This window comes from Mauremys mutica, chromosome 3 (assembly GCF_020497125.1).
Source record: "Mauremys mutica isolate MM-2020 ecotype Southern chromosome 3, ASM2049712v1, whole genome shotgun sequence".
Classification (NCBI taxonomy): Eukaryota; Metazoa; Chordata; order Testudines; family Geoemydidae; genus Mauremys; species Mauremys mutica.
In genome coordinates, this window is record NC_059074.1 from 138,506,738 (window position 1) to 138,528,606 (window position 21,869).

Sequence of the window (21,869 nt, forward strand, 5' to 3'; positions counted from 1 at the left end):
TCTTTCCCTCCTCAGCGGAAGGGAGGGATCAAGCCTGCAATTTGCAGGCACTGCATTTCCCCCGGAGGAGCACCCAGCCCTCCAAGGTGGAAGTGGAGGTGGAGGGCTGGGTGCTCCTCCGGGGGAAATGCAGTTCCCATGGCCCCTGTGCCATCTGTGGCCCCCGCCACCTCAGAGGTAATGGGTTCAGCAGGGGCAGGGCCAGGGGGCAAGGGTGATGAGTCTGGGGTTCGAGGTGGCAAGGGCGGGACAGTAGGTGGAAAGGGAAACCTCCCCCTGAGGCGGGCCCTCTCTCTTGGCCATCAGGGGTCTCTCTGCTCTCTCCTCCAAACTCCTCGAACTGCAACCGATGGAGGCGAGGCCCAGCCTCTCGTCTGGGCGTGACGGGAGGCTGTCTTCGCGGCCCGAGCGGGGACTACGGCAGGAGGAGGGGCAGCAGCAGTGGTAGTCATGCCACCAGGGTCGCTGGCGATGACAAGGCCAGCGCCCTCCCGGGTCTCAGCGGTCCTGGATTCCCCTCCATGCTGAGCCCGGGAGCAGTTCCTCTGGCCGTGCCCGGTCACCTGGTAGAGGAAGCACTGGGCCTCCCCCATCGTATAATGGACATGGTAGTGGGCCCCCTGGTAGGGCACCAGGAAGGACCCCTCGAGTGCCACCCCCTCACGTGCCGCCGGTGGCAGTTGGAACTGGACCTGCCGGCGGAAGGACAGGACATGACGGAGGGCAGGGTCCTTACAGCCCAGCAGGAGAGAGCTGATGACCGAAATGGGCTTCCCCAAGGTGGAGAGGGCAGGTAGTAGGGCAGTGTTGGGAAGGAAGGGTGGGACAGACGTCAACACTACCCGTACGCCCAGGTCCTCCAGGAGTTCTAGGGGGACAAACACTCCCCCCACCACCAGGCCCTTTTCCACTGCCTCCTGAGCGGCGGCCTCGGACGCCAGGAAGAAAACAACTTTCCCATACATTTTGGAGGCCGCCATGATGGCCGTGAGCCCCACCACCCCCGCAAACACCCGCACGTATGTTTCAACATGGAGCGAGGCAGGCACCAGCAGACGCCATGTCTTCTGGTCAGTGAGGGGAAGGGACCCCGGCCTCCAGGGATGGTACCAGAGGCAGCAGTTGGAGTGGATGGCATGGTGGTGCATGGAGGGGCCGCGGCCACCTGGGCGTACGCTCTGGGGCTCCCAGAGCTGGTGGAAGGAATGGCAGGGGATGGAGGGGCCCATGGCAGGTGTTGGGGAGGGGGCGGCCCCGCCCGCAGAAGGTTTGGCTTTCTGGGTGGGGCCTTTGCCCTCCTTGTTCCCCTGACTCTTTCCGACGGTGGAAGGGGAACAAGAGTGGCAGTGGCAGTGGCAGAGTCTGGACCAGTGGTGGCCGAGAGGTCAGCTACAGGGGCAGGCAGGGGTGGTGGCAAGTGGGGAACCATAGGGTAGGCAGGAGTAGGAGTGGGGACAGGAGCAGGGTCCTCCTCCATTGTGGCAAAAAGCAGGAGGAGGCCCTAATATGGGGGAGGGGGCAATGGACAGCAGCTCCTCCCCACTAAGCAACACACAGGGGAGGAGGATCTGGCAAGAGGGGCAGGGGGGTGGGGGAGAGGGAAGGGGGCTAACCACTCCTCCCTGCTAGGCTATATGCAGGGAAGGAGGGCACCAGTGTGTGTGTGTGTGTGCGGGGGGGGGGTAAAACTGCAGGGGATGCTGGAAGGAAGGGAAGAAGCAACCACTCCTCCCCACTAGCCTGCAGACAGGGGAGGAGGGTGTCAGTTGTGGGGGACACAGAGGCGAAAGGGGGCACAATGACAGGTGCAAGGTGGGGTACCGGCTCCTCCAGCTGCACTCGGATGGGGAAGGGCTACAATAGCATCGGGGGGGGGGCAGGTGCAGTGATTAGGGCATACAACTTAAAGGGGTGGAGGCGCAAGCACTCAGGGAAAGGACATGGGCACACAGTGCGGTGGGCTGGGCGGGTGGGGGGACAACAGGAGGCAGGGGAGTTGGAACAGGTAATGAAATAGCTGTGGGCAGGGCAGGTAGAACAGGGGAAAAACTAACTGCTGGAAAGGGCGGTGCAGGCAAAGCAATAAACTCAGGAACCTAGGGCAGGGCCAGAGCGGGACAGGCAAACAGCAAGGGGGGGAAAAACTTCTGGGGGGCTACAGTAGGGAGGGAGAGAAAAAGTGGGCTGTGGCGGTAATAGTGGAGAGGCCCCTGGCCCAATGCAACTGGGGCAGGGGGGCCAAGTCCAAGGGGGGGAGTGCACCCACGAGCACTTGTGAGACTCACTCCAGTCCTTGCTTGCTGCTAAGTACAGTCCCAGATGGTGATGAGGGAAGGAGCAAACGGCCCCATCAAGGGGCGAGCGGCAGGTGTCAGTGGTTACCTGGATTGGTGGAGGGGGCGGCCGTGGTGGAAAGTGTGGAGGGAAGCAGCTGGACTAGAGGGAGGGCTCCGTACCTCCCCCCGGCCTCTCACAGCAGCAAAGGCTACCACCACCCTAGGAGCACAGGTGTGAAAGTCACTCAGTCCAATAATGCCAACCAACCACCTCCACAGTGTCTCACAGCGGTCTTCTTCCACCTTGACGAGGCAGCAAGCTCAGGAGCAGCAGCAAGTAGGCAGGCGGCAGCCAGCTAGGTGAGGACCCAGGCAGAAGAGGTGGTGGTGGGGTCCTCACTACTCCTCCCTCCAAAGTAGTGGGGATAAGGGGTGCAGGCCGGCCAGGCCCCCCTTTCCCCACAACAGCAGCAGCTCTCAGAAGGGGTCCTTGCCAGCAGCAGGGAGGGAGAGCTCCAGCTGACAGAGTAGCCAGAGCAGACTGACCAGTCCCTGTAGTGAGGTAGTGTGGTTCCCTGCCACCCCGAGAGAGAGAGATGAGCTCCGCCAGACACCAGAGTGGGCGGAGCCAGAGCACTCCAAGCCCGCCCCCCCAGGCGTCAGGTGCCAGACAGGAAGTACAAGAGCCCAACCCCAGAGCTCACTTGAGAGGCAGCCATTGGAGAAGCCAGATGCCTCCGGCCCAGCTCCCGCTGGGGAGATTCCAGCAACCAGTGGCGGACCTGGAGACTGGCCTGACAGGCCGATACTTGATGTGGATCAGCGTGTGGGAGAGTTGCTGAGCCTACCTCTTGCCAGCTACCCAGCAGAGTCGCTGAGCTTACCCCTCACCAGCTACCCTGAGGACACCACCTTGATCCAGGTACCACCAGAGGGGGAGTCAGGAAGTAGCCCAAGGGAAGCCAGCCCGAGTCTGGCTGCAACACAGCCGGAGCTCATGTCAGTGTGTTATGGCTGGGATCCCCACTGACTCAGCAGTGGGCCTTTGGCTGCTGCTAGGGCCCCGGGCTGGGACGCAGTGGAGTGGGTGAGCCTGCATCCACCCTACCACCCAACGCATGGATGGCAGTCTCCCCCTCTCCTAGGCCACTCGGAGCCTGAAGCCTGGGTGTGCTATTAACCTGTGTTTGCTCAGCTCCTGCCTGAGGGTCTGAGCCTTTGGGCATGTTTACACTACGAAATTAGGTTGATTTTATGGAAATCAATCTTTAGTAAGCGATTTTATACAGTTGATCGTGCATGTCCCCACTAAGCGCATTAGGTCGGCAGGGTGCGTCCTCAATACTGTGGCTAGCATCGACTCACTGGTGGTACACTGTGGGTAGCTATCCCACAGTCCCTGCTGCCCATTGGAATTCTGGGTTAAGCTCCCAATGCCTGATGGGACAAAAACATTGTCACTGGTGGTTTTGGGTACATGTCATCAGTCTCCCCTCCCTCTCTCCTTGAAAGCAATGGCAAACAATCATGTTGTGCCTTTTTTCCTGGGTGATCCATGCAGATGCCATGGCACAGCAAGCATGGAGCCCGCACAGCTGCACACTGCTTTTATGAATATTGTGTAACCCCTCTGCCAGGCTGAAACGATAGCAGCAAGGGCCAGGTTCAATACCTAGGGGTCCCTTCCCCACAACGTAATGCAAACCAGCTCGAGCCCCCACCCAGTGACCTGGGAAAATCTTACACACACCCCTGGGCGCCTCAAAGAGGCAATACTTCCCCTCTCGCAAGCACAGACTCTTGGTGTAGCAGAAAAGGTTTAATTACATAAGATAAACAACAACAAGCATGAAATTTGGAAAATACCTCAACTGGAGTTCATAGGTCAAACCGTGAGCAAAGACCCACCCCAGCAACTTGGGCCGTGTCCTTCTCTCTGGGCCCTTGAGTCCAGCAACCCCCCAAATCACCCACAGTCCCAAAAGTCCCACAATTCAAAAGTCTCTGTCCCGGGTCAGGCAGCCCAGAGTTCAAGAGTCTCTTTGCAGAGGTCCCCCTCCCCAGCCTAGGTAGAAAGGGGCACCTTACGTGGTTCGGGGCCAACTGCCCTGCCTCTTCATGGGGTTCTGCTTCCACTAGTCGTCCTCGCAAACAGCTCAGCTCCGCTTGCTCTGTGGGCTGCTCCACTCTGCCAGCTGCTCTGGTCCACCAGCTGTCCTGTGATCCGCTCCAGCCGTCCTCACGAGCTGCTCAGCTCCACTCACCCAGTGGCTGCACAAACTGCTCCACTCTGCTCTGCCAGTATTGCTTCAGGCTCCCCCACTCATTAGCACAGTGCTCTCAGCTCAGCAAGTCCAGCTCTTCAGTGATTTCAGCTCCACTCATTAGCACAGTGCTCTCAGCTCAGCAAGTCCAGCTCTTCAGTGATTTCAGCTCATAGTAGGGGAGCCCCAGTACCAGTGAATTCAGCTCAGTAACCTGTAACTAGATTCTTAAGGGAATCAAAAATTAATTCTGACATTCCACACTGGAGAGAAGCATAGGTGGAACTGGTGCTTCTGGCTCACACAAGGAGCCTGCACCACCAAGTACAGATACCTGTCCCCAGCCTCTCTCTCCAATGGGTTTTGGAACCCATGTCCCCCATCTAGCAAGCGCTATACTGCTGACAATGAAACCCCCCCAATCACAAGACAATTTTGTAGTTCCCCATTTACCCAATCAGGGTGACAACATTTCATTGCTCCTGCCCCAATAACAACGAAATTGGGGGTCCCACAGCTGTGAAAATAATCATCCCATGCTGCTTTGCGGTATGCTAAGTGGGGTGGGAGTGCCAATGCAAATAACCGAAACTTCTTTCCGCACTCCCCATAATTTACCACCAGATGTCAGGGTGGGGCTCATCCTGACTCTGCTTACAATTGTAAACACCTTGTGCATTATCCTGCAGTATGTGCAGAGCCTAGCTAGGAGCTGCCAGCACGAGTAAGATTGTGAGGAGGACATGGACACAGACGAAAGCATAGGATATGGCAATTGGTATATCATGGTGGCATTGGGGCATGTTTATACAGTGGAACGCCGATTCTGGGCCTGGCAAACAAGCACAGACTGGTGGGACCGCATAGTGTTGCAGGAAGGTTTGGGTTTGGGTTAGGGTTAGGGTTATTCCTGAAGCACAGGAATACCAAGATGAGACCTTCCATGACAGTTGAGAACTGAGTGGCAATAGCCCTGTTGAAACTTGCAACGCATGGCTGCTACCTGTCAGTTGGGAATCAATTTGGAGTGGGCAAATCTACTGTGGGGGAAATGTGCAGGTCATAGTGGATGGCTTTGCTGCAATGGGGTTCCCTATCTGTGGTGGGGCGATAGACGGAATACATATCCCTATCTTGGCACCGGACCACCTTGCCAAAGAGTACATAAACCACAAGGGGTATTTCTCAATGGTGTTGCAAGCACTGGTGGATCACAAGGACTGTTTCACCAACATCAACGTGGGATGATCAGGAAAGTTGCATGACGCTTGCATCGTTCGGAACTCTGGGCTCTTCAGAAAGCTGCAAGAAGGGACTTTCTTCCCAGACCAGAAAATTACCATTGGGGATGTTGAAATGCCAATAGTTATACTTGGGGACCCAGCCTACCCCTTGCTCCCCTGGCTCATGAAGCCGTATACAGGCAGCCTGGTCAGCAATAAGGAGCAGTTCAACTATAGGCTTAGTAAGTGAAGAATGGTGGTAGAATGTGCCTTTGGACATTTAAAAGGGCTCTAGCAAAGTTTGCTAAGTAGGTTAGACCTCAGCGAAAGCAATATTCCCATTGTTATTGCTGCTTGCTGTGTGCTCCATAATACCTGTCAGAGTAAGGGGGAGACGTTCATGGTGGGGTGGGAGGTTGAGGCAAATCTCCTGGTGGCCAATTTTGAACAGCCAGACACCAGGGCAATTAGAAGAACCCACCAAGCTGCGCTGTGCATCAGAGAGGCTTTGAAAAACAGTTTCATGATTGACCAGGCTACGGTGTGTGTTTGTCCTTGATGCAAACCTGCCCCCTTTAGTGAATGTGCTTCCCTGTAAGCCAATCCTCCCCCCCCCTTCGACCACAGCTGGCACAGGAAATAAAGTCCCTATTGTTCTGAATCCATTCATTCTTTCTTCATTAAAAAAACCTTGAGATCACTGGTAACGCTGACTAGTAAAAGGTAGCCTGGGTGTACAAAGGATCTGATAATGTGGTGGGGTGGGGAAGAGGAAAGGACAAGGCCACATTGCTTATTATAGCCACACTACAAATCAAAGCTGTTTGAATGACAGACTGCTGTTGCTTGGGCCATCCCCTGGAGTTGAGTGGCAGGGTGCCTGGAGCCTCCCCCTATGCATACTTGGGTGTCTGGGTGAGGAGGATTGGGAGTTGGGGAGGAGGGCATGCGGTTGTACAATGGATGCAGTGGGGGTCTGTACTCAAGTTGCCTTTCCTGCAGCTCCACCAGATGCCTCATGATGTTCGTTTGCTCCTACATTAGCCTCAGCATCTCCTCCTGCATGTTCCGATCATGCTCACTGTATGCTATCCTGGCCTCTGCCATCGAATGCCTCCATGCATTCAGCTGTGCCCCATCAATGCAGGAGGACTGCATGAGCTCAGAAAACACGTCATCACGAGTGCGGTTTTTTTGCCTTCTAATAACCTCAGGAATGGAGTTGATGCAGGAGCATGGAAACATTTGCAGCTGCAGGGGCAGGAGGAAAAGGGAGAGTAGATTTTAAGAAGATACATTTCTGAGAACAAAAGGGAAACTTTCAGAGTGAATCAAGCAATTCACAGCAGACAGCACATGTGTTTTAGGTACAAGGTTGCATTTTGCCTTTTATATTGAGCGCCTGCCAGTATGGTGACACATCACACACGGCTGGGCAACAGAATTCTGTTTGCAGGCAGCAGGGGCAGCTCCAGGCACCAGCACGCCAAGCGTGTGCTTGGGGCGGCAAGCCACTGGGGGCACTCTGCCGGTGGCCGCGAGGGCGGCAGACAGGCTGCCTTTGGCGGCATGCCTGCGGAGGGTCCGCTGGTCCCACGGCTCCGGCGGACCTCCCGCAGAGCCGCGGAACCAGCGGACCCTCTGCAGGCATGCCGCCGAAGACAGCCTGCCTGCTGTGCTGGGGGTGGCAAAATGCCTAGAGCCGCCCCTGGCAGGCAGCCATGGTAAGCCAAAGGGTATGCCAGGTTGGTTTCTTCCATGTTCATAACGTGTGGGAATGGTTTCAAACTGCAGCACCCTCCTTTCCTATAGCAACCAATGCCGGTTGGGTTTGCTGTTTAAAAGGAGGAGCAGCGGTTGCCATTTAAAAGGAGGGCCTGCTGTTTTGGGGTGGATGTGCAGCACACCCCTCTTCCCCCCGCCCACATGGCTATTCTCCAGGATGATCCCTTTTAGCCAAGTGCAAACAGCCCAGCATGACCAGGTTTAATATGTTGGGGATCACCAAATAGAGGATATTACTGGTCCCTTACAAAAATTTCCCTATTTCAACCAGGTGACCATGAATGATATCACTCTCCAGAGGCTGACACAGAAAGATAAAGACCGAATGTTGCATGAATGCGACCAAAACCCAGGACCATTCGCTGTCATGCTTTGTGCTGCAATGATTCCAGACCACTTGCTACTGGCTTGGCATGGTAAAGTGTCCTACTGTGGAGGACAAAATAAGGCACTCTCCCCAAAAACTTTCTGCAAAGGCTTTCAGAGTACCTCCAGGAGAGCTTCATGGAGATATCCCTGGAGGATTCCCGCTCCATCCCCAGACATCTTAACAGACTTTTACAGTACCTATACTGGCTGCGAATGCATCCAATTGTTCAGGGTAAATCAAACATTAAACAGAATTGCTTTTAACTCCTGTAGTGTCGTTACAAACATGCACTCACCAGAGGTGCCTTCTCTGCCTTCAGGGTCCGGGAACAATAGGCCCTGGGAGGGTATTGGTTCCAGGGTGAGGAAAAAGTCCTGGCTGCCGGGGCGAACGGATTCTCCACTTGCCTGCTGTGCATTTTCCTTCTCCTCCTCCTCAAAATCCTCATCCATGTTGCGTGAGGCTGCCACCTTGCAGGTGTCCACAGAGAGTGTTGGGGTACTGGTAGAGTCCCCTCCCCTAGAATGGCATGCAGCTAATCATAGAAGCGGCATGTCTGGGGCTCTGACCCAGAATGACAATTTGCCTCCTTTGTCTTTTGGTAGGCTTGCCTGAGCTCCTTAATTTTCACACGGTGCTGCTGTGCATCCCTGTTGTAGCCTCTGGCCACCATGCCCTGTGCAATTTTGGCATATATATCAACATTTCTTCTCCTGGATCAGAACTCTGCTTGCACAGATTCTTCTCCCCATACAGCAATCAGATCCAGTGTCTCCCGTTCCCTCCATGTTGGAGCTTGTTTGCAATTCTGGGACTGCATGGTCACCTTCTGCTGAGCTCACCACGCTGACCAATCAGGAAATGAAATTCAAAAGTTCCTGGGGCTTTTCCTGTGTAACTGGCTAGTGCATCGGAGTTGAAAGTGCTGTCCAGAGTGGTCACATTGGAGTACTCTGGGATAGCTCCTGGAGGCGAATACCATCAAATTGCACAGCGCTGCATCTACACTACCCCAAATTTGACCCAGGAAGGTCAATTTTAGCACTATTCCCTTTGTCGGGGAGGAGTACAGCAGTTGATCGTAAGAGCCCTTTAGGTCGGCGGAAAGGGGTTGGTTGTGTAGACGCAGTCATTATAAAATTGACCTAACACAGCTAAATTTGACCTAAAGTCGTAGTGTAGACCAGGCCTTAGACTCACTGCTGCAGTACCTATTTAAACTGCTGAGCCCCTGCCTGGGGGACTGAGCCTTGAACTTTTTGCTGCCTGGTCCTGACCCAGGGCCTGGGCTTGTTAACCGCTAACCGCTACCTGTGTTTGCTCAGTCCCTGCCTAAGGGCCTGAGCTGTGACTCTTTACTATACAGGGCCTGCTCTTGTTAATTGCTAATTGTTACCCATTCCTGTATATTCAGTGTGGAAAAGTAGCATGCAATCATGTAATTAAAAGACTGTCACATAATGCATACACACACTGGGGCAGAATTGCATGGGCATTTCCTAACTTTTCAGTGCTTGACTTTGCAACCTAAGTAACTTTCCATTAACATAGCACCAGGGTCACAATTTTGACATTTGCACATTGACTTCAATGAGGACTATGTGATGTTTCACAGGTAAGAACATGTATCAACTTACTTTTAGGTGCCTAAATATGGACTAGAAGCCTCATTTCACACATCCATTTTTTTTCAAGATGTTGGCCATTGTCCCTGCAGCCACTGCCTGCTACCACTCACAGGACAATTCTGGTTTTAATAGTCCAAACAACAAAAGAGCACTTAATTTGCTGTTTGCTGACACCATCTATACATAACAATCTATATGGAAAATGCAAAATGTTTGAGATGGAGAATCTGTAATGCAATCCTGCACTGATTTGCATCCACTTCATTGCAACTGGGTCTCTTTCGTGACAGTGGAACCCACCTGCTGACAGAGCCTGCTTTTCTAAAAGAGATTGTCATGGCTTTCAGCCTATGGACTATTGACATCCTTCCTGGAATTATGGGAAGGTTTTATTGCCCTTTGACCAAAGTCATGCTGAGACGTTGAGACAGTGATGCATTTGGAGTTCTTGTTTGGACTAGTTTGGGGAGTTAGGGCTTCTATTGATCAGTATACAGATAAAATATACCTGGACTTTCCAGGCAAATCAAGTTTATCTTCCAGGCAAATCAAGTCAACCTTTAAATAGTAAAATTGAAATCTAGTTTTGAAGCATGAGACCAGCAGGGATCCTGTGCAAACTATGGAGATAAATCTGATACTTGTGGATGCAGGCTTTTGAAAATCTTATGGCTATATTGTGCAATAGGAGCAACCTATGAGTGGTATCCAGGGCTGCCTATAATAAAAAGAATAGCAGTAGTTCAATCTGAAAACAAAGAAGCAATAATAATAATAAATAATCAGGAAAGATCAATAGAAAAATATCTGTGAAGCAGGTCACAGACAGTCACTGAACAGCAATGAGGAAGAAGATATACAAATAAAAGGCAGGAGAAAGGAGTAGATCATCAGTAAATGTAATAGAATCTTTCTGAGATTTGCATCCCAACAAGCACAGGTGAATCTTCCATGTTCAATACCTGAAAACATCTCCAATCTCACTTTCGGCTGTGATACAAAGGCAGGACAGCAGAGGCCCTGATAAGATACCAGAAGCCTGGCACTTCAGTGAGGTATTTTCCTCTGTGACAATTTCTCTTGGAGCATCAGAAGCTGGGCAAGCATTGGTGACCACAGGCAGAACCATGTTTTCTGTAATTATTATTGGTTTGATCATTTTAGGAATTGAGTCCATTACAGGGATTATAGCAAATGGATTAATGATCATTGTGAATTGCAGGGAATGGATCAGAAACAGAAAACTGACCTGTTGTGATGTGATCCTGACTAGCCTGGGCATCTCCAGATTTTTCCTACAGTGCATAATAATGATTAATAGTACCTTCTTTCACTTATTTCCAGAGATGAATGAACAGTGTGCTGTGTCGAGACCATTGACTGTTGTCTGGATGTTTCTAAATATTCTCAGTCTATGGTTTGCCACCTGGCTCAGTGTCTTCTATTGTGTGAAGATCGCCAACTTCAGCCAACCTCTATTCCTCTGGCTGAAGCAGAGAATATCAGGGCTAGTGCCACAGCTACTCATGGGATCCTTTCTGGTCTCCTTGGTCACCTGTCTCCCTTCAATCAATGCCATAGAAAGAAAGTACATAGACCATTCAATGAATAATCTATCAGGAAACACCATCAAGGAATGTCGATATAAGGTTGATTTATCTTCTAGCCTCTTTATTTTGTCCATGCTTGGATATTCTTCTCCCTTCATTATATTTATTATTTCCTCTGTACTGTTAATCACTTCCCTGTGGAGACACAGCAAAAGGATGGAAAAAACCACAAGCAGCTCCGGGGACACCGTTACTGAGGCTCATGTCAGAGCAATTAAAGGACTGATCTCTTTCATTTTCTTCTACATTTCTTATTTTGTGATAATACTAATACTTTTGTTAGATTTATTTACCAACTTTGTACCATTATTGACAGTGATATTGGCTGCTTATCCCTCTGGGCACACTGTTATCCTAATTCTGGGTAATCCCAAACTGAAGAGGGTAGCAATGAGGGCTTTGCACTACGCTGGTTGCAGGCTGAGAGATGCTGTTTCATGAAACTACTCATGATGAAACTCCACAAAGACATCCCCTTCTTCCCTCTATTTATCTATCAAATATTTTTCCCTACTTCAGCATGCACTAAAGTTACAAGATTTCCATCCAGAGCTTTGCTTTTTGAGGATAGTGGTAGAGGACCATGTTAAACGTAGAGTGACATGATTCTTTTTTCTTAAATGTTTGTGAATTAATAACTCATGCAAATCAAGGGCAAACTCCTATTGATTGTGAGCTAGATTTCCTAAGATTGAGGAGCCCTAGAACTAATAGAAATTGCCAGTCATGCTAGGGTCTTAAGATGAGAGATATGGACTGGAACCCCATGTCCAAACTACAAGAGCTCACAATCCCAGAGACCTGCAAGGACCTCTAATGATCATCACATGAACAAATGAAAACAAAAGATGACCTAGAGAATCTACCCTGTTGTTATGAAAGTTGCTAGTGGCAGCCACCAGGTGAGTCTTTGATCTTAAGACAATCACAGACCTAGTTAAAGTCAATGGGTGTGCTAAGCATTTTTCAGACTCTATAGAAGGAGCTTTTAAGTCCCTTTATGTAGTAGAGATAGCTACAAACAAAGGAAGAACTGTCCAAGGCACATGTCAGGTGTGATGTTACTGACATAACCTGTAACCGTAAAGATCATTGTTTCAACCACTGTTATATATTTGTAGCAAATATTGTACAAAGGTTGTTGTGTAAGGTGTCTATGGAAAGGTTATGATTTGCTGATTATGATTATGCTATCTGTATGGGTGTATCATTTTTGTAGTTGAAATTAAGAATATTGGCTATGTACTGGGCAAAAAATCACATTGGGGAAGAAAGCTACTAGAGCCTCTCCTGGGATAGTGCTTAGGGTGTGCTATAGACTACCAGGATCTGATTTGGATATGGAGAGAGACCTCTTTAATGTTTTTAATGAAGTAAATACTAATGGGAATTGTGTGATCATGGGAGACTTTAACCTCCCAGATGCAGACCAGAGGACAAGTGCTAGTAATAATCATAGAGCTCAGATTTTCCTGGATGCGATAGCTGATGATTTCTTCACCAAGTAGTTGCTTAACCAACAAGAGGGGATGCCATTTTAGATTTGGTTTTGGTGAGTACTGAGGACCTCATAGAAGAAATGGTTGTAGTGGACAACCTTGGTTCCAGTGATCATGAGCTAATTCAGTTCAAACTAAATGGAAGGATAAACAAAAATAGATCTGTGACTAGGGTTTTTTTTATTTCAAAAGGGCTAATCTTAAAAAAATAAGGAAATTTGTTAGGGAAATGGATTGGACTAAAGAACTTGTGGATCTAAAGGTGGAGGAGGCCTGGAATTATTTCAAGTCAGGAATTGTAGACCAAGCTGGATGAGCAAGCATCTCAGAGAGGTGATTAAGAAAAAGCAGAAAGCCTACAAGGAGTGGAAGATGGGAGTGATCAGCAAGGAAAGGTACCTTATTGAGGTCAGAACATGTAAAGATAAAGTGAGAAAGGCCAAAAGCCATGTAGAGTTGGAGCTTGCAAAGGGAATTAAAACCAATAGTAAAAGGTTCCATAGCCATATAAATAAGAAGAAAACAAAGAAGAAGTGGTACCACTAAACACTGAGGACGGAGTGGAGATTAAGGATAATCTAGGCATGGCCCAATATCTAAACAAATACTTTGCCTCAGTCTTTAATGAGGCTAATGAGGAGTTTAGGGATAATGGCGACAAATGGGAATGAGGATATGAAGGTAGATATTACTGCATCCGAGGTAGAAGCCAAACTCAAACAGCTTAATGGGACTAAATCGGGGATAATCTTAATCCAAGAATATTAAAGGAACTGGCACATGAAATTGCAAGCACATTAGCAAGCATTTTTAATGGATCTGTAAACTCAGGGGTTGTACTGTATGACTGGAGAATTGCCAATATAGTTCCTATTTTTAAGGGGAAAAAAATGATCCGGGTAACTACAGGCCTGCTAGTTTGACATCTGTAGTATGCAAGGTCTTGGAAAAAATTTTGAAGGAGAAAGTAGTTAAGGACATTGAGGTCAATGGTAATTGGGACAAAATACAACATGGTTTTACAAAAGGTAGATCATGCCAAACCAACCTGATCTCCTTCTTTGAGAAGGTAACAGATCTTTTAGACAAAGGAAACACAGTGGATCTAATTTCCCTCGATTTCAGTAAGGCATTTGATATGGTTCCACATGGGGAATTATTAGTTAAATTGGAAAAGATGAGGATCAATATGAAAATTGAAAGGTGGATAAGGAACTGGTTAAAGGGGAGGCTACAAAGCGTTGTACTGAAAGGTGAACTGTCAGGCTGGAAGGAGGTTACTAGTGGAGTTCCTCAGGGATCAGTTTTGGGACCAATCTTATTTAATCTTTTTATTACTGACTTTGGCACAAAAAGTGGGAATGTGCTAATAAAGTTTGTGGATGACACAAAGCTGGGAGGTATTGCTAGTACAGAGAAAGACCGAGATATCATACAGGAAGATCTGGATGACCTTGTAAACTAGAGTAATAGTAATAGGATGATGAAATTTAGTAATGAAAAGTGCAAGGTCATGTATTTAGGGACTAATAACAAGAAATTTTGTTATAAGCTGGAGACGCATCAGTTGGAAGTAACAGAGGAGGAGAAGGACCTCAGAGTATTGGTTGATCACAGGATGACTATGAGCCACCAATGTGATATGGCCGTGAAAAAAGCTAATGCGGTCTTGGGATGCATCAGGTGAAGTATTTCCAGTAGAGATGAGGAGGTGTTAGTACCATTATACAAGGCACTGGTGAGATCTCATCTGGAATACTGTGTACGGTTCTGGTCTCCCATGTTTAAGAAGGATGAATTCAAACTGGAACAGGTTCAGAGAAGGGCTACAAGGATGATCCGAGGATGGAAAACCTGTCTTATGAAAGGATACTCAAAGAGCTTGGCTTGTTTAGCCTAACCAAAATAAGACTGAGGGGAGATATGATTGCTCACTATAAATATATCAGAGGGATAAATACCAGGGAGGGAGAGGAATTATTTAAGCTCAGTACCAATGTAGACACAAGAACAAATGGATATAAACTGGCCATCAGGAAGTTTAGACTTGAAATTAGATGAAGGTTTCTCACCATCAGACGAGTGAAGTCATGGATCAGCCTTCCAAGGGGAGTAGTGGGGGCAAAAGACATATCTGGCTTCAAGACTAAGCTTGATAAGTTTATGGAGGGGAATGGTATGATGGGATAGCCTAATTTTGGCAACTAACTGATCTTTGACTATTAGCGGTAAATATGCCCAATGGTCTGTGATGGGATGGGATCTGAGTTTCTACAGAGAATTCTTTCCTGGGTGTCTGGCTGGTGAGTCTTGCCCACATGCTCAGTGTTTAGCTGATCGCTGTAATTTAGGGTCATGAAGGAATTTTCCTCCAGGGCAGATTGGCAGAGGTCCTGGGGTTTTTTTGCCTTCCTCTGCAGCGTAGGGCATGGGTCACTTGCTGGAGGATTCTCTGCACATTGAAGTCTTTAAACCACGATTTGAGGATTTCAATAGCTCAGACATAAGTTAAGGGTTTGATACAGGAGTGGGTAGGTGAGATTCAGTGGTCTGCATTGTGCAGGAGGTCAGACTTGACTATCATAATGGTCCCTTCTGACCTTAAAGTCTCTGATTCTATGATATCAATGTGTTTTGATTCTAAGTAGCCTGAGTGAAGCATTTGATCAGCTTCTTGAGAAGGGGATATTCTCAGTAAGTGCCCAATCACCTCTGGAGGGACTTTGCTACAAAATGAAGCTCTGAACAAAGGACTGAATGACCCATCCCAGCTGTGGATGTACTCCAGAGACTTGATTTGAACCCGCAGTTTATTCCATCACTGCTACAAGCCTGAACCAACAACTTTGCCATTACTATATGTAATTGATTCCATTTAACCAATTTTAGTTCTCATCTATATTGCTTTCTTTTTATGAATAAACCTTTCGATTTTAGATTCTAAAGGATTGGCAACAGCATGATTTGTGGGGTAAGATCTAACTTGTATATTGACCTGGGTCTGGGGCGTGGTCTTTTGTGATTGAGAGAACCATTTTTTTTTAACTGGGGTATTGGTTTTCATAACCATTTGTCCCCATAACAAGTGGCACTGGTGGTGATACTGGGAAACTCAAATGTCTAAGGGAATTTCTTGTATGACTTCTGAATAGCCAAAGTGGGGTAAAATCAAAGTCTTCTCTGTTTGGCTGGTTTGGTTTGCCTTGGTGTGCAAAGGAATCTCAGTGTTGGGCTGTAACTGACCTAGTTAAAGTCAATGGGTGTGCTAAGCATATTTTCAGACTCTATAGAAGGAGCTTTTAAGTCCTTTTATATAGTAGAGATAGCTACAATCAAAGGAGGAACTGTACAAGGCACATGGCAGGTCAGAATTAAACTGTGTGGGCTGAAGAGTTTCCCTGATTGCAAACCAAGTGGGTAAGATACTGGTTTTGTAGCCTTTCTGTGGTAGAGGCAAAAAGCCAGGAGATAACCTGGAGAAGCAGTTGTGAGTATGACCCTGAAAAGAAGCAGATGGACAGTGCTTCTGGGGCACAGCACTTGCTGGAGTGGCAAACTTGGGGAATTTTCAGCCAGGAATCTGCCTGAAGTTTTTTGTTTCTACTGTGTTTAGGGGATCAGGAATTTGTAAATTCTCAGAATGGAGAGGGGTAAATTCTCAGAATGGAGAGGTGTAACTAGTGGTGTTCCCCAAGGGTCAGTCCTAGGACCAATCCTATTCAACATATTCATAAATGATCTGGAGAAAGGGGTAAAAAGTGAGGTGGCAAAGTTTGCAGATGATACTAAACTGCTCAAGATAGTTAAGGCCAAAGCAGACTGTGAAGAACTTCAAAAAGATCCCACAAAACTAAGTGACTGGGCAACAAAATGGCAAATGAAATTTAATGTGGATAAATGTAAAGCAATGCACATTGGAAAAAATAACTCTAACTATACATACAATATGATGGGGGCTAATTTAGCTACAAGAAATCAGGAAAAAGATCTTGGAGTCATTGTGGATAGTTCTCTGAAGATGTCTACGTAGTGTGCAGAGGCAGTCAAAAAAGCAAACAGGATGTTAGGAATCATTAAAAAGGGGATAGAGAATAAGACAGAGAATATATTATTGCCCTTATATAAATGGATGGTACGCTCACATCTCGAATACTGCACACAGGTGTGGTCTCCTCATCTCAAAAAAGATATACTGGCATTAGAAAAGGTTCAGAGAAGGGCAACTAAAATGATTAGAAGTTCTTCTTCACACAGCGCACAGTCAACTTGTGGAACTCCTTACCTGAGGAGGTTGTGAAGGCTAGGACTATAACAGCGTTTAAAAGAAAACTGAATAAATTCATGGAGGTTAAGTCCATTAATGGCTATTAGCCAGGATGGGTAAGGAATGGTGTCCCTAGCCTCTGTTTGTCAGAGGTGGAGATGGGCGGCAGGAGAGAGATCACTTGATCATTACCTGTTAGGTTCACTCCCTCTGGGACACCCGGCATTTGGCCACTGTCGGTAGACAGGATACTGGGCTAGATGGACCTTTGGTCTGACCCAGTATGGCCATTCTTATGTTCTTGTTCTTGTTCTGTAAATAAACCAGATTACACTAAAAAATACCACCCAGCTCATATAATCAATTTCTTATCCTAATGGAAACAACCTGGTGAGGCCCTGAATATTGGCTAACTGCTCATGCCAATGGGGGCAACACTGGTATTTGGGGCAGGAGAGCTTCCAAAGAGATAATTGTGAGCAGGGATTCCTGCTGACCCCAGTGGGAACAGATGATAAAGGTACTCACAGAAATCAAAGCAAATCAGTATCAAATTGGGGTTTAACTCTGGTCAAAAGAAATGAAAACAAAAGCTGGAGATGTCCCAGAAGGAACTAAAACAAGAGCTGGAGACATTTCAAAAGTATTGAAGTAATATCTGGAGGTTTCCTAGAAAGGACTAAGAAATTACCTGGAGTCAGAAATAGAAATTCTGTTGGAGCAGCAGCTAGAAAATTCCCAGCCTTGATGTAAGAAACCAAAATATAACCTAGAGAAAGAATTCAAAGTGCTGCAGACATGAGGAATCAGGCCACTCAGAGAGCGTGGGTACTTTACAGTACTTTTCTACCCCATTTGTAACCCACAGAGGCCCAGCAAGGAGAAGTCATCTGGTTCCAGCTCAAGTAATACAAAAGCCCATTATCTCTGAGAGAACAAATCCTTGTGAGTCTTATTTGGCCCAGTCAAATGTCATAGCCCCTACGAATGATTGGAGAGATAGGGAGATTTCTGACGGCCAACTTGAGTGGCCAGCTCTGTTGCCGCAGCAGAACTTACCCTGGAAAATAGACCGTGTTGTCTGGATTTGTTACAAACTCTTGACAAGCAGTTTGGAGCCAGACATCAGTCTGGCCGGGCATAGTTAAGGGCTAGAAGTGGGTGTGGGGGAGAGAGACCTCAGATGGAGAACACAAGGAGATCTGTGTTCCTGGAATATCCAGGTACCAGTGAAGACTTCCAGGGCAAATTAGTAATGGACTAGTTCATAAAAGCTCAGCTGAACTTCAGTTTGCAGCTGAAGATCAGCTAAAGGAGACCAAGGACACTTTGTGAGTCTGGGGAATTTGCCACAGATTCTTTGAAGCAGCCCACCAGAGAAGAAAGTAGTCACCAATGGGGAAGACGGAAGCTGATCCCTATGAGCTGTGTAAGTACAGATCTGTGTGTAATGTACACTGTGGAACAGGAATTGTAATTTGGTTCATGATTTTCTATGGGTTGAAAGCATTGTTAAATGTGATTTGTAAAACAAGGAATATTGGCAATAAGGGAAAGATTAAGGGAAGCAGTTCTGCTAAATGCTGGTACTGAAAAAGTTGAGTAACAAAAAGGATTGTTATACCTATGAATCTGGTGAGGACAGAGCATCACAAATGCCTAGTGAAAGTCCCAGTTTGACAAATGAGGGAACATCAGGCTGAAGAGGCAAAGCTTGAAGATACAAGGGTCAGCCAGGCCCCACACTATTTGTTTAGATCTGGGCAGTTAAACAACAGTAAAAGGAATTTAACTATTGAAAGTATAATAGAAGCTGTGAAATTCACAGGAATGGTGAACGTGGGCTCAAACGTAACACTTATTAACTCAGACATGTTAAAAAGGGTAGGGAATGGGGGAAATAAATGTCAGACCAGCCTGGTCTCAAATAAAGACAGGGACTGGGGAACAGGGGCGGCTCTAGGAATCCGGCCGCCCCAAGCATTTTGCCGGCAGGGCGGCAGGCGGCTCCGGCGGACCTTCCGCAGTCATGCCTGCGGGAGGTCCACCGGAGCCGCGGACCAGCGGACCTCCCGCAGGCATGACTGCGGAGGGTCTGCTAGTCCCGCGGCTCCAGTGGAGCTTCCGCAGTCATGCCTGCGGGAGGTCCACCAGAGCCATGGACCAGCGGACCTCCCGCAGTCATGCCCGTGGGAGGTCCACTGGAGCCGCGGGACTAGCGGACCGTCCGCAGTCATGCCTGCGGGAGGTCCGCTAGTCCGCGGCTCCAGTGGACCTCCCACAGGCATGACTGTGGAAGGTCCGCCAGAGCCGCCTGCCGCCCTGCCGGCAAAATGCCGCCCCAAGCTTGGCGCACTGGGGTCTGGAGCCGGCCCTGCTGGGGAACAGATACCTATTCAAAAGTGGGGAAAACTGGGTTTGAAAAGTGGGACTCTGGAATTAAGCAAGAAGTCTGGCTAACCAAGAGAGTGGATTAGCTAATAATTTGTTTGGATTCCATTATGTCTAATAACTTTATAGAAGTCCAGCAAATTCAGGCTATGAAAATTCCTTTTAAAGATGTGGTTCTGGTTAAACAAATTACTTATATGTACATGGGTGGTGGGTATAATAGGCAAAGCCTTCTCAGGCCTTGGCCCTGACCCACCACTGAACAACTGGGCCACGGTGCCCCTCCCATCACCTCCTCCATTCCACCCCACCCCCGAAACTCCCTGTTGTTCGCTGCACTGCTAGGGCCAGCGGCTTGGTGGGGGTGGAGGGTCTTCAGAGCGGGAGGAGCTGGCTCTCGGGGAGACTGCCAGCTCAGCCTGGCACTTGGTGGGGCTGGCCCACCTCTGGCAGTGCTGGGGCTGGCCTGGCACTCGCTGGGGGCTGGCTGCTCAATCCAACGCTGGGGCCGGCCTGGCACTCGGGGTGGGGAAAGGGGGCAGACACTCACCTGGCACTCAGGGGGGTGGGGGCAGCGGCTCTGTCTGGTGCTGGGGGGCCAGCTGGAGTGGGTGGGCTGGTCTTCTTCAGTCAGGGGACCCCCTCAGTGCTTTTCCTTTTATGGGGTGGTTTTGGGGTTCTGCTGTGCGGGGGCAGGGCCTTAGGTGGAAAGAGTGGGGCCAGCAGGATAGCCTCCCCAAAGCGGGGGTTCACCCGCTGCCCATGTGTATGGATACAATTAATTTGCAGTAAACAAGTTGTCCTGCCACCATGGAGCAGAAACCATAACAAAAGCTACCTGGTGTTTTAGCTTTCAAGTAAGGGAAAGAGGGTTGGTGGTTGAAACCTGCTTTGAGACCCAGCGTCTCAGGGTGTTATAAACAGACAGTCCAGGGTTAATTCCTCTTTTACCTGTAAAGTGTTAAGAAGTTCACCTAGCCTAGCTGACACCTGACCAGAGGAACCAATGGGGGACAAGATGTTTTCAAAGAGAGGAGGGAAATCAGTCTTTGTCTGTTTAGAGAAAGTTTGTGCCACAGTGAAGGATCCAGGAATCAGCCATCTAACATTTCTTAAAAGTAGTAAGTGTTTAGAGAAGGAATGTATTAGATTATGTTTATTTTCTTTTGTGACTTTGTTTTGCAGAAGAAGGAGAATCAAATTGGGTTTCTTTTGTGTAACTTTAAGTTTTAGCCCAGAGGGACATCCTCTGTGTTTTGAATCTATTGAGATATTCCTTTTTCACCCTTTTTCTTTAACTAAAAGTCTTCTTTTAAGAACCTGATTGATTTTTTCCTTGTTTTAAGATCCAAGGGTTTTTTGGATCTGGGCTCACCAGGATTTGGTGGGAGGTGAATCAGTCTCAATCCTGCCAGGAAAAGGGGGATAAAGACTGGGGAAATATCTGGGGGGAAGACAGAGTTTCCAAATGACTCTCTCATAAACGTTTGTTTAAACTATTTGGTGGTGGCAGCTACTAGATATAAGCTGATAAATAAGCTTAGGGCTTATCTCATGCAGGTCCCCACATCTGTACCCTAAAGTTCAGAGTGGGGGTGACACCTTGACACAGGGGAATTTTAGTTGGTAAAGTTCTTGTGATTTCTGTCTGCTCACTGAATGTTTCTAACAAACAGCAAATGGTAAAAGAAGGAGGAGTTTCAAGTAAAAAAAGGAAAACAGAGGCTGTGCAGAACTGGACCTTTCTTCAGACACTCATATGTGCAGAGATTTGTGGGCTCTGCTGCTATTATAGAAACTTTATTTGTGAGTTCACCAATATTGGGGAACATTGCATAGGCTGAGTGAGAAAGCGAAACTATTTGGCCTGGTCTACACTGAAGGGAGGCAGGGGATCAATCTAAGATACGCAACTTCAGCTATGAGAATAGCGTAGCTGAAGTTGACATATCTTAGATTGACTTAGAATCACTTACTTCACGTCCTCGCGGTGCGGAATCAATGGCCGCCGCTCCTCTGTCGACTTTGCTTCTGCCTCTCACCAAGCTGGAGTTCAGCAGTCAGTGGGAGAGCGATCGGGGATCGATTTATCATGTCTACACTACCCGCGATAAATTGATCCCCAATAGATCGATCTCTACCCGCCAATCCAGTGGGTAGGGTAGACATACCTTTTCAGTGGTTGACAGAGTGTGATTTGGCATGTACAGAACTGAAAGGGATCTTTGTGACTGCTCCTCTCAGCCTGTTTGTGTTTCAAAACTTTCATATTGCACATGGATACTAGTGCTCACAGATTGGCAATCGTATTGACACAAGAATATAAGGACCATCTTTGAAGGTGCCAGAGGAACAGAATTTTAGTTTGGCTGTGTCAGAGACTGAGTGCAGTTGTAGAAGCTGAGGCTGGAAGAAATGTGACACTCATGAATACCCCATGAAGATAGAATGTGAGAGGAAGTCCGTCACAATTTAGCTACTCCACAGAAACTTTCCAAAATGCAGAGTCTCAGTCATGTAATCCATTTAATCTTGTTATTTGTAACCTAGAACTGCTTT

The 21,869-nt window shown here is 48.1% G+C and overlaps 1 protein-coding gene across 1 annotated transcript; it reads left to right on the top strand.

Moving 5' to 3' along the window:
• Positions 1 to 10,673: 10,673 nt before the first annotated feature.
• Positions 10,674 to 11,597, top strand: LOC123366676 (taste receptor type 2 member 7-like). Its single transcript, XM_045010320.1, has one exon. The coding sequence runs from the start codon at positions 10,674 to 10,676 to the stop codon at positions 11,595 to 11,597; it is 924 nt and encodes a 307-aa protein (XP_044866255.1).
• Positions 11,598 to 21,869: the final 10,272 nt, after the last annotated feature.